This window comes from Marmota flaviventris, chromosome 5 (assembly GCF_047511675.1).
Source record: "Marmota flaviventris isolate mMarFla1 chromosome 5, mMarFla1.hap1, whole genome shotgun sequence".
In the NCBI taxonomy this organism is placed as follows: domain Eukaryota; kingdom Metazoa; phylum Chordata; class Mammalia; order Rodentia; family Sciuridae; genus Marmota; species Marmota flaviventris.
Genome location: NC_092502.1, coordinates 35254089 through 35267208, shown reverse-complemented (window position 1 = coordinate 35267208; position 13120 = coordinate 35254089). Strand labels below are relative to the sequence as shown.

The following is a 13120-nucleotide window of genomic DNA, read 5'->3' as shown; positions in this document are numbered from 1 at the left end:
AAAAGAAAGAAAGAAGCCCAACACAGAAAGGCAAGTACTACATATTCTTCATATGTAGAAGCCAAAAAAGTAAATAAATAAAAAATAAAAAAGCAAGCCTACCTAAAAGTGGAATAGTGACTAATACAGATTGAGAAGGGCATATGCAGGAAGGTTGGATTTGATCAATGAGTGCTATATGTTGTACAGAAATACCACACTGGATCCCATTAGTATATACAATTGATGCATGTTAACAAAATAAATTAAAACAAAAAAAATGAGTCTCTAAGTTATGGACCTAGAAATATTCTTCTCTGTGCCTTCTGAAAGTTTGATATCTTGCTATTTCACATTGAGGCTTTGAATCAATTTGGCATATTATTATCATATCCTTTCAGATAATCTGTTTGAATAACACTTATTGAACAACTCTGGTTTCCCTAGCAAATTTTCCATTGTCATACACCAACTTTTCAGTTTCTGTTAGTTCTCTTTGTTCTGCTGTTCCATCATATGTTCCTTTCAGTAATATCTTTTGTCTTTATTTTTAGATTTATAGTAATTTCATAATTTATAGCCCAAGTCTCCAAAGTTTTTTTTTTAAGAATACTCTTTACGACCCCCCTCGCCTGCCAGGTAGGAGAAGGGTGACCACCGACAGAAAAGGCCCAGTGGCCCAGGGCGGGACAGAGCTTCCAATCACTCCTGCAAGGTAGGCGGGCCTGCGACCCACCGGCAGAAGAGGAGCAGTCGCCTGCTGAGAGGCTGAGCCGCCCCCTCCCCCTGCGCCAGCATAGTAGAGGGAACTGGGACCAAAGACAGAGCAGGCCCAGCGGCCTGCTGAGGGGCAGAGCCGCCCCCCACCCCCCTCGCCTGCCAGGTAGGGGAAGGGTGACCACCGACAGAAAAGGCCCAGTGGCCCAGGGCGGGACAGAGCTTCCAATCACTCCTGCAAGGTAGGCGGGCCTGCGACCCACCGGCAGAAGAGGAGCAGTCGCCTGCTGAGAGGCTGAGCCGCCCCCTCCCCCTGCGCCGGCATAGTAGAGAGAACTGGGACCAAACACAGAGCAGGCCCAGCAGCCTGCTGAGGGGCAGAGCCGCCCCCCACCCCCCTCGCCTGCCAGGTAGGGGAAGGGCGACCACCGACAGAAAAGGCCCAGTGGCCCAGGGCGGGACAGAGCTTCCAATCACTCCTGCAAGGTAGGCGGGCCTGCGACCCACTGGCAGAAGAGGAGCAGCCGCCTGCTGAGAGGCTGAGCCGCCCCCTCCCCCTGCGCCAGCATAGTAGAGGGAACTGGGACCAAAGACAGAGCAGGCCCAGCGGCCTGCTGAGGGGGAGAGCCGCCCCCCACCCCCCTCGCCTGCCAGGTAGGGGAAGGGTGACCACCGACAGAAAAGGCCCAGTGGCCCAGGGCGGGACAGAGCTTCCAATCACTCCTGCAAGGTAGGCGGGCCTGCGACCCACCAGCAGAAGAGGAGCAGTCGCCTGCTGAGAGGCTGAGCCGCCCCCTCCCCCTGCGCCGGCATAGTAGAGAGAACTGGGACCAAACACAGAGCAGGCCCAGCAGCCTGCTGAGGGGCAGAGCCGCCCCCCACCCCCCTCGCCTGCCAGGTAGGGGAAGGGTGACCACCGACAGAAAAGGCCCAGTGGCCCAGGGCGGGACAGAGCTTCCAATCACTCCTGCAAGGTAGGCGGGCCTGCGACCCACTGGCAGAAGAGGAGCAGCCGCCTGCTGAGAGGCTGAGCCGCCCCCTCCCCCTGCGCCGGCATAGTAGAGGGAACTGGGACCAAACACAGAGCGGGCCCAGCGGCCTGCTGAGGGGCAGAGCCACCCCCCACCCCCCTCGCCTGCCAGGTAGGGGAAGGGTGACCACAGACAGAAAAGGCCCAGTGGCCCGCGGCGGGACAGAGCTTCCAATCACTCCTGCAAGGTAGGCGGGCCTGCGACCCACCGGCAGAAGAGGAGCAGCCGCCTGCTGAGAGGCAGAGCTGCCCCCTCCCCCCCGCGCCTGCAAGGTAATCGGAACTGAGACCACCATCAGAACAGGTCAGACCTGCAACCGAGAGACAGAACAGGCCCAGTGGCCTGAGGAAGGGTAGAGCCGCCCCCCCCCCACGCCTGCAAAGTAGGCGGACCTGCGACCCACTTGGGGCAATGTGCCTACCACGCCGGCAGGCCGCTGGGCCTGCTCTGCCATAGGTACAGTCCCCCCCCCCCCCTTGCAAAGTAGGCCAGAACGGCCGACCGCAGAGGGACAGAGCCGCCGCCCGCGCCTGCAAGGACGGCGGACCTGCTACCGACTGGCAGAGCAGGCCCAGCGGCCTGCCGGCGTGGTAGGCACATTGCCCCAATTGGCGGAGGGGCAGAGCCGCCGCCCGTGCCTGCGAGGGAGACTTTGCAACTATACAAGACCAATATAAATATATAGGGGGAAAATTCAATAGCACAACAGTTTCACCAAGAAGAAAGGAACGCGAACAGTATGAAGAGACAAGGAAAGAAAGGACCACAAGCATTGCAGGTCAACTCAACTTTAGAAGAGGTAATAGCTGCAGCTGATGGAATGTCAGATAAAGAATTCAGGATATACATGCTTCAGATGATCTGGAGTCTCAAGGAAGACATCAGACAGCAAAATCAGACAATGAAAGATCACTTCAACAATGAATTACCTAAACAAATCCAAGAAGCAAAAGATCAACTATACAGGGAAATAGAGGTTATAAAAAACAAACAAACAGAAATCCTAGAAATGCAGGAAGCAATAAGCCAACTTAAAAACTCAATTGAGAATACTACCAGCAGAGTAGAACACTTAGAAGACAGAACATCAGACAATGAAGATAAAGTATTTCAACTTGAAAAGAACATAGACAGCTCAGCAAGACTGTTAAGAAACCATGAGCAGAACATCCAAGAAATATGGGATAACATCAAGAGACCAAATTTAAGAGTCATTGGGATACAGGAAGGAACAGAGTTTCAAACCAAAGGAATGAGCAATCTATTCAATGAAATAATTCGAGAAAACTTCCCAGACTTGAAGAATGAGACAGAACCCCAAATCCTAGAAGCCTACAGGACGCCGAATGTGCAAAATCATAAGAGACCCACACCTAGACACATTATAATGAAGATGCCCAACATACAGAACAAGGAGAGAATTTTAAAAGCTACAAGAGAAAGGAAGCAGATCACATTTAGGGGTAAGCCAATCAGGATAACAGCTGATCTTTCAACACAGACTCTGAAAGCTAGAAGATCCTGGAATAACATATTTCAAACACTGAAAGAAAATGGGTTCCAACCAAGAATTGTGTTTCCAGCGAAATTAAGCTTCAGGATGGAAGATGAAATTAAAACCTTCCACGATAAACAAAAGTTAAAAGAATTTGCAGCTAGAAAACCATCTCTTCAAAACATCCTTGGCAAAACATTACAGGAAGAGGAAATGGAAAATAACAATGAAAACCAACAGTGGGAGGTAGGACACTAAAGGGGGGAAAATAATCAAAGTGGAAAACAAACCATGTTTAGTAACATAAATAAACAAATATGGCTGGAAGAACAACCCATATCTCAATAATAACCCTAAATGTTAATGGCTTAAACTCACCAATCAAGAGACACAGGCTAGTAGAATGGATCACAAAACAAGACCCAACAATATGCTGCCTACAGGAGACGCATTTGATAGGAAAAGACATACATAGGCTGAAGGTGAAAGGTTGGGAAAAATCATATCACTCATATGGACTTCGGAAACAAGCAGGAGTATCCATACTCATATCAAATAAAATAGATTTTAAGCCAAAGTTAATCAAAAGGGATAAAGAGGGACACTACATACTGCTCAAGGGAACCATACACCAACAAGACATAACAATCATAAATATATATGCCCCAAACAATGGTGCAGCTATGTTCATCAAACAAACTCTTCTCAAGTTCAAAAGTCTAATAGACCACCATACAATAATCATGGGAGACTTCAACACACCTCTCTCACCACTGGACAGATCTTCCAAACAAAAGTTGAATAAGGAAACTATAGAACTCAATAACACAATTAATAACCTAGACTTAATTGACATATATAGAATATACCACCCAACATCAAACAGTTACACTTTTTTCTCAGCAGCACATGGATCCTTCTCAAAAATAGATCATATATTATGTCACAGGGAAACTCTTAGACAATACAAAGGAGTAGAGATAATACCATGCATCCTATCTGATCATAATGGAATGGAACTGAAAATCAACGATAAAAGAAGGAAGGAAAAAGAATATATCACTTGGAGAATGAACAATAGGTTACTGAATGATCAATGGGTTATAGAAGACATCAAGGAGGAAATTAAAAAATTCTTAGAGATTAATGAAAACACAGACACAACATATCGGAATCTATGGGACACATTGAAAGCAGTTCTAAGAGGAAAATCCATTGCTTGGAGTTCATTCCTTAAAAAAAGAAAAAACCAACAAATAAATGATCTCATACTTCATCTCAAAATCCTAGAAAAAGAAGAGCAAAACAACAGCAAAAGAAGTAGAAGGCAAGAAATAATTAAAATCAGAGCTGAAATCAATGAAATCGAAACAAAAGAAACAATTGAAAAAATTGACAAGACTAAAAGTTGGTTCTTTGAAAAAATAAACAAAATCGACAGACCCTTAGCCATGCTAGCGAAGAGAAGAAGAGAGAGAACTCAAATCACTAACATACGGGATGAAAGAGGCAATATCACAACAGACACTTCAGAAATACAGAAGATAATCAAAAATTATTTTGAATCCTTATACTCCAATAAATTAGAAGATAGTGAAGGCATAGATAAATTTCTTAAGTCATATGATCTGCCCAGATTGAGTCAGGAGGATATAGACAACCTAAACAGACCAATATCAATTGAGGAAATAGAAGAAACCATCAAAAGACTACCAACTAAGAAAAGCCCAGGACCGGATGGGTATACAGCAGAGTTTTACAAAACCTTTAAAGAGGAACTAATACCAATACTTTTCAAGCTACTTCGGGAAATAGAAAAAGAGGGAGAACTTCCAAATTCATTCTACGAGGCCAACATCACCCTGATACCTAAACCAGACAAAGACACTTCAAAGAAAGAAAACTACAGACCAATATCTCTAATGAACCTAGATGCAAAAATCCTCAATAAAATTCTGGCCACTCGGATACAAAGGCACATCAAAAAAATTGTGCACCATGATCAAGTAGGATTCATCCCTGGGATGCAAGGCTGGTTCAATATAAGGAAATCAATAAATGTTATTCACCACATCAATAGACTTAAAAATAAGAACCATATGATCATCTCGATAGATGCGGAAAAAGCATTCGACAAAGTACAGCATCCCTTTATGTTCAAAACTCTAGAAAAACTAGGGATAACAGGAACATACCTCAATATTGTAAAAGCAATCTATGCTAAGCCTCAGGCTAGCATCATTCTGAATGGAGAAAAATTGAAGGCATTCCCTCTAAAATCTGGAACAAGACAGGGATGCCCTCTCTCACCACTTCTGTTCAACATAGTTCTCGAAACACTGGCCAGAGCAATTAGACAGACGAAAGAAATTAAAGGCATCAAAATAGGAAGAGAAGAACTTAAATTATCACTATTTGTAGATGACATGATTCTATACCTAGCAGACCCAAAAGGGTCTACAAAGAAACTATTAGAGCTAATAAATGAATTCAGCAAAGTGGCAGGATATAAAATCAACACGCATAAATCAAAGGCATTCCTGTATATCAGCGACAAATCCTCTGAAATGGAAATGAGGACAACCACTCCATTCACAATATCTTCAAAAAAAATAAAATACTTAGGAATCAACCTAACAAAAGAGGTGAAAGACTTATACAATGAAAACTACAGAACCCTAAAGAGAGAAATAGAAGAAGATCTTAGAAGATGGAAAAATATACCCTGTTCATGGATAGGCAGAACTAACATCATCAAAATGGCGATATTACCAAAAGTTCTCTATAGGTTTAATGCAATGCCAATCAAAATCCCAACGGCATTTCTTGTAGAAATAGAGAAAGCAATCATGAAATTCATATGGAAAAATAAAAGACCCAGAATAGCAAAAACAATGCTAAGCAGGAAGTGTGAATCAGGCGGTATAGCGATACCAGACTTCAAACTATATTACAGAGCAATAGTAACAAAAACAGCATGGTACTGGTACCAAAACAGGCGGGTGGACCAATGGTACAGAATAGAGGACACAGAAACCAATCCACAAAACTACAACTATCTTATATTTGATAAAGGGTCTAAAAGCATGCAATGGAGGAAGGATAGCATCTTCAACAAATGGTGCTGGGAAAACTGGAAATCCATATGCAACAAAATGAAACTGAATCCCTTTCTCTCGCCATGCACAAAAGTTAATTCAAAATGGATCAAGGAGCTTGATATCAAATCAGAGACGCGCCGTCTGATAGAAGAAAAAGTTGGCTACGATCTACAGTCGGTGGGGTCGGGCTCCAAATTCCTCAATAGGACACCCATAGCACAAAAGTTAATAACTAGAATCAACAAATGGGACTTACTCAAACTAAAAAGTTTTTTCTCAGCAAAAGATACAATAAGAGAGGTAAATAGAGAGCCTACAACCTGGGAACAAATCTTTACTCCTCACACTTCAGATAGAGCCCTAATATCCAGAGTATACAAAGAGCTCAAAAAATTAGACAATAAGAGAACAAACAACCCAATCAACAAATGGGCCAAGGACCTGAACAGACACTTCTCAGAGGAGGACATACAGTCAATCAACAAGTACATGAAAAAATGCTCACCATCTCTAGCAGTCAGAGAAATGCAAATCAAAACCACCCTAAGATACCATCTCACTCCAGTTAGATTGGCAGCCATTATGAAGTCAAACAACAACAAGTGCTGGCGAGGATCTGGGGAAAAGGGTACACTTGTACATTGCTGGTGGGACTGCAAATTGGTGCAGCCAATTTGGAAAGCAGTATGGAGATTTCTTGGAAAGCTGGGAATGGAGCCACCATTTGACCCAGCTATTCCCCTTCTCGGTCTATTCCCTAAAGACCTAAAAAGAGCATGCTACAGGGACACTGCTACATCGATGTTCATAGCAGCACAATTCACAATAGCTAGACTGTGGAACCAACCTAGATGCCCTTCAATGGATGAATGGATAAAAAAAATGTGGCATTTATACACAATGGAGTATTACTCTGCATTAAAAAATGACAAAATCATAGAATTTACAGGGAAATGGATGGCATTAGAGCAGATTATGCTAAGTGAAGCTAGCCAATCCCTAAAAAACAAATGTCAAATGTCTTCTTTGATATAAGGAGAGTAGCTAAGAACAGAGTAGGGTCGAAGAGCATGAGAAGAAGATTAACATTAAACAGGGATGAGAGGTGGGAGGGAAAGGGAGAGAGAAGGGAAAATGCATGGAAATGGAAGGAGACCCTCAGAGGTATACAAAAGTACATACAAGAGGAAGTGAGGGGAAGGGGAAAAATAATACAAGGGGGACAAACGAATGTCAGTAAAGGGGGCAGAGAGAGAAGAGGGGAGGGGAGGGGAGGGGAGGGGAGGGGAGGGGGGATAGTAGAGGATAGGAAAGACAGCAGAATACAACAGACACTAGTATGGCAATATGTAAATCAATGGATGTGTAACTGATGTGATTCTGCAATCTGTATATGGGGTAAAAATGGGAGCTCATAACCCACTTGAATCAAATTGTGAAATATGATATATCAAGAACTATGTAATGTTTTGAACAGCCAACAATAAAAAAAAAATAAAAATAAAAAATAAAAAAAATAAAATAAAAATAAAAGACTAGTATCACAAAAAAAAAAAAAAAAAGAATACTCTTTACTTTTTCCATGAGAGTGTAACTATTCAAGTGCTACAAGAGGCCCTGTTTGGAAGTTTTTAGAATTGTATCAGGAAATAATTAGAATTAGTTTGAGTAAAATAGGAATTTATATAGTATAGTGTATTCCACATATGAATATGTAGATCTTCAGTATCATTTAGATTTTTTTATCTTCTTTAGAAATGTTTTGTGATTTTTATCCATTGATTGCTAATTTCTTCTATGACATGATTATTATTGGCATTCTGAATGTTACTAATTTTACATTTTTTCTCTAATTGCGGTGAGATACACATAACGTAAAATTTGCCATCTTAACCATTTTAAGTATATAGTTCAATAGTGCTAAGTACATTCACATTGTCATATATCAGCTCTCCAGAACTTTTTTATCTAGCAAAACTGTATCTCTATACTCACTAAACAAGCCCCTATCTTCTCTACTCCCTGGCAACTGCCATTCTACTTTCTACATCTAATGAATTTGACTACTCTACTCATATAAGTAGAATTATACAGAATTTGTGCTTGACTATTGTGACTGGCTATTTAACTTAGCTTATGCTTTATAGTTCACAAAGTTCTACCATACTGAAGCATGTGTCAGAATTTCCTTTTTTAATGCTAAATAATATTCCACTGTATGTGTATATGTATTTGTGTATGTATATATATGAGACATTATATATAATATATATGAGACATTTTATATATATATATATATATATATATATATATATATATATATATATATACACACACAATTTATTCATTCATTCATTGGTAGATGGACACTGAGGTTGCTTCCACCTTTTGGCTATTGTGAATAATGCTGCTGTGACAATGAGTATGACAGTCAAGTTAACTGGATTAAGAAATATATAGAGAACTGGTAAAGCATTATTTCTGGATATATGAGAGTATTTCCAGAGTATATTGGCATGTCAGTTGGTGAAACTAGTTGGGAAGATCTGCTCTCAATATGAGCAGGTACCATCTAATTAGCTAGGAACCAAGATAGTTTAAAAAGCAGAGGAAAGTGAATCTCTCTCTCTCTCTCTCTCTCTCTCTCTCTCTCTCTCTCTCTCTCTCTCTCTCTCTCTCTCTCTCCTAGGACACCCATCTTCTTCTGCCATTGGATACTAGTATTCTAGCCATCCTAGCCTTTGGACTCACAGGCCTCAGTTTTCATGACTTCACCTTGCATGAAAGTTACACATTGGTTTCCTTAGTTCGGAGACTCTCAGACTTGAACTGAGCTATCCTACTGGCATTACAGGGTCTCCAGCTTGCAGGTGGCCTATTGTGAGGCTTCTCATCCTCCACAATTGCATGTGCAAATTCCCTTGATAAATGCCTTCACACCTGTCTGTCTCTCACCCACACACCTTTCTCTTTCTCTTTGGTCCTGTCTATAAAGAACCTAATACCATGGGTATGCAAGCAAATCTCTGAAACCCTGCTTTCAATTATTTTGGATATAGACTCAGAAATAAAAATAGCTGGATCCTATGGTAATTCTACTTTCATTTATTTATTTTGTGAAACTCCATGCTGTTTTCTGTAGAGATGATACCAATCTACATTCCCTCCAAGAGTACATGAGGAGTTTCAATTTTTCCATTTTCTCACAATCCTTCTTATGTTTAGTTTTTTAAATAGCATTTAACCTAATGGGTATAAGTAGATTGTGGTTGTGGTTTTGATTTGCATGAGCCTAATGATTTTTTATGTTGGCATCTTTTCATACACTAGTCACATAGCTTTTTAAGAACAATGTCTCTTTAACTCCTTTGAACATTCTTTATAGCGATGTTATTAATTTTGTTGTTGTTGTTGTTGAGTTGTAGATGGCCTTTATATATTAGTAGATATGTGATTTGGAAGTACCCAGTGATCTCCCATTGAGTACTTTGCCCTTTCACTCTGTTGATTGTGTCCTTTGATGTACAGAAGTTTTTAATTTTGACAGGGTCCTGTTGATCCAGTTTAACTAATGTTACCCAGGCTTTTGGTGCAATATGCAGGAAATCATTGCCAAATGAAATGTCACCAAGATTTTTCCTTGTGTCTTTTTCTAAGAGTTTTATAGTTTTCCATTTTATGTTTAGGTATTTGATATCTTTTAATTTTATATATGTCATAAGATAAGAATCTAAATTCATCCATCGCAAGAAGAGAGCCAGTTTTCTAAAAACCATTTGCTAATGAGACTCCTTTCTTCATTGTACCATCTTGGCATCCTGCTCACCTCTCCAACATTTCTTCCTAATCTCAATCATTATGACATTTGCTCTCAGAAAATAGAACTGGCAGCATGTTATGCTAAGGGTTTGGTTTAGGATTGCAGAAGCCTGGGCCTTGCCTTCGCACTTTATTTTCTATTTAAACTTGAGTAAGTTATTTAAAACTTTTGAACCTTAACTTCATAATGAATAGGCAGTGAATATAACTCAATGTTGTTACAGAATTAATGACAACTTACACAAAACAAGTTTTCAAATATTAAGCAAATATTATTGTAATTGAAGTGAAAGATGATTAAATCAAATTTAAATATGAGAAAACTGCAAAAGGTCTTATAACAAACATACTTGCACTTTTAAGTACATGGAATGAAATGACAGTGGTAGGAATGTGGGTTACCACCATGAAGACAGATATGTAGAAAGGAAATATAGAAAAGCCCAGAAATGAACATTCAGATACATGTCAAATGATAAATATTTATAAATCTTTTATTTTGCTTGCTTTTTATTTATTTTATAACTCTCTTCGAAATAATGATTTTTCTATATGATTTTCTTCTATTTGAGTACAACATGTACTTTTTTATTTTAAAATTTCTCTTATTAGTTCATTATTCGTATACTCATTTCTTCTCTGTTCTCTTCTATCTTACATGGCAAATTTCTTCTCCATGCAGCATGACACCAAGTAGCATGACTGAGACTCTGGTGAGGCTGATAAGCTATTGCTCTCTCCCTTTATGCAGTGATGGTCAATTGACATTACCTCTTTCTTCAATGGGTAAATGACAACAGGTCTGTTTCATGAAGTAGCTCTGTTTAAAATTATTTGCTCAAAGTATCACAGAAGGGGAACAACTGTAAGAGACTTTTTAAACAGGCCTTGAGATATGAATGATTATGGCCAGAGTCACAAAAAATTAGAACATCAGGGTGAACTTATGTCCTATGACTTTGTCATGGTGCCATATAGATGGCACCATGTCAGAATCTGGCTGTTGGTAAAAGTGTGGTCATTCTGAATTGATCCTTTTCTGGTTCTCAGACATGCCAAGAACCCAACCTCATTCTGCATAAGTGGTCAAGATGCACCCTATTCCCATCTTATTCCCTTAGAAAGTGGAGATACAAATCAGCACTTACTCCCCACTGCACAGTGATCATAGCAAGTAAACATCTCAAGAGATCTCCCCTTCAAACTTCCAAACAAGGAAAACAATAAAACTCGGGGCCAACTGAGAACTATTTTCTACACAATAACTACTCTACAAGAAGCAGGATGGACTCCATATCAGAGAGCTGTTGACAAGAAATGTTACTACTAACCTTCTTTTCTTCTGTTACCCAGAGTCTCTGCCTCTCCCCAGTACCTTCCACAGAGCTCCCTTCACATCCTTGTTCCTTAGGGTATAGATCAAAGGATTGAGCATGGGGATGATGATAGTATAAAAAAGGGCAACAAACTTTCCCTCACTCTCAGAGTAACTGCCCATGGATTGGAGGTATGTGTACATGGCTGAGCCATAAAACAGACAAACCACAAGGAGGTGGGACCCACAGGTCCCAAAAGCCTTTCTGCGCCCTGCCATTGATTTGATCCTCAGCACTGCCTGAGCAATGTGTGCATAGGAGCCTAGAATCAGTGCTGCAGGAACAACAATGATTATGACTCGGGCCACAAACATCTTGGCCTCTGTGCCTCCTGTATCCTCACAAGCCAACTTCTGGAGTACAAGCATCTCACAGAAGAAGTGGTTCAGGTAATGGAGGCCACAGAGAGGCATGGCCATCATGAGGCTTGTCTGAATCAGAGAGTTCATGAAACCTCCCACCCAGGCAGCAATAGCCAGGGACTGGCAGAGAAGGGGATGCATGATGGTTGTGTAGTGGAGTGGACGACACACAGCAGCATAGCGGTCAAAGGCCATCACCACCAGGAGCACACACTCAGTGGAGCCCAGAGCAAGGTAAAAGAAGAGCTGAGCCACACACCGTCCATAGCTGATGGTCCTGTCGAGTCCAGAAAGATTGATCAGCAGCTGGGGCACAGTGCTGGTGGTATAGCAAAGGTCCAGGAAGGAGAGGTGGCAGAGGAAGAAGTACATGGGTGTGTGCAGTCGAGGGTCCAGTTGTGAGAGTGCAATGATGGTGGTGTTTCCAATGAGAGTTAGGGAGTAGAAAAGTGAAATATAGATAAAAAGGATGAATTCCAGTTTAGGCCAATCTGAGAAGCCCACCAAAATGAAGCCCTCTCCAAAACTGGTGTTGAAACTTCCCATAGCCTTTCACCTGAACAAATAACAAAAAAAATTCAATGTCCTCTATGAAGAAAATGAATTAAAAATATTTTACAATATTCCCTCAGTGCTATAAAATCATGCTTTCTATTTTCTGTCTTTGTATTTAGTTCATTTCTGACCAGTCTTCTATTCTTACTCTGTTCTTTGTACTGCAAATCACTAGATCAGGAATGCTGGCATTATTGTTTCAACCATAGTCTTGCTGTCTGTTTTTTCTTTGGTCAGGTCACCCAGTCCTCTGGATCTGCTACATCTTTGCCTAAAAATAGAGATGGTGTTTTCCCTCCTCATTGCACTGAGTTTAAGACAAAATGTAGTAATGTAGAAATTTATTTTAAATATCTAACATGTAAAAATGCAGCATTATTATTCTCTGTTGTTATCTTTTGCCCCTGTCCTTTGTGTAGGGTATCTTATTTCAGATTTTAATCAAGAATTAACCAGACTGGGGTTAAGGTTGTGGCTCAGTGATAGAGCACTTGCCTGGCATGTGTGAGGCACTGGTAATCCTCAGCACCACATAAAAATAAATAAAATAAGGGTATTGTGTCCATTTTAAATTTTTTTAAAAAAATTAACTAGACTGTAATTGTGAGTTTGATCTGTGGGTGCTGATAAGCTACCTTCTGCTGGGATATCATAGCCAGTGCACCTATCCTGCTGCCCTTCTCAT

General features: G+C 41.0%; 1 protein-coding gene across 1 annotated transcript; it reads right to left on the bottom strand.

Annotated features, from left to right (window-relative positions):
* Positions 1-11444: 11444 nt before the first annotated feature.
* On the bottom strand, positions 11445-12426 carry LOC114107598 (olfactory receptor 2Y1-like). Its single transcript, XM_027955019.2, has one exon. The coding sequence runs from the start codon at positions 12424-12426 to the stop codon at positions 11488-11490; it is 939 nt and encodes a 312-aa protein (XP_027810820.1). The 3' UTR covers positions 11445-11487.
* Positions 12427-13120: the final 694 nt, after the last annotated feature.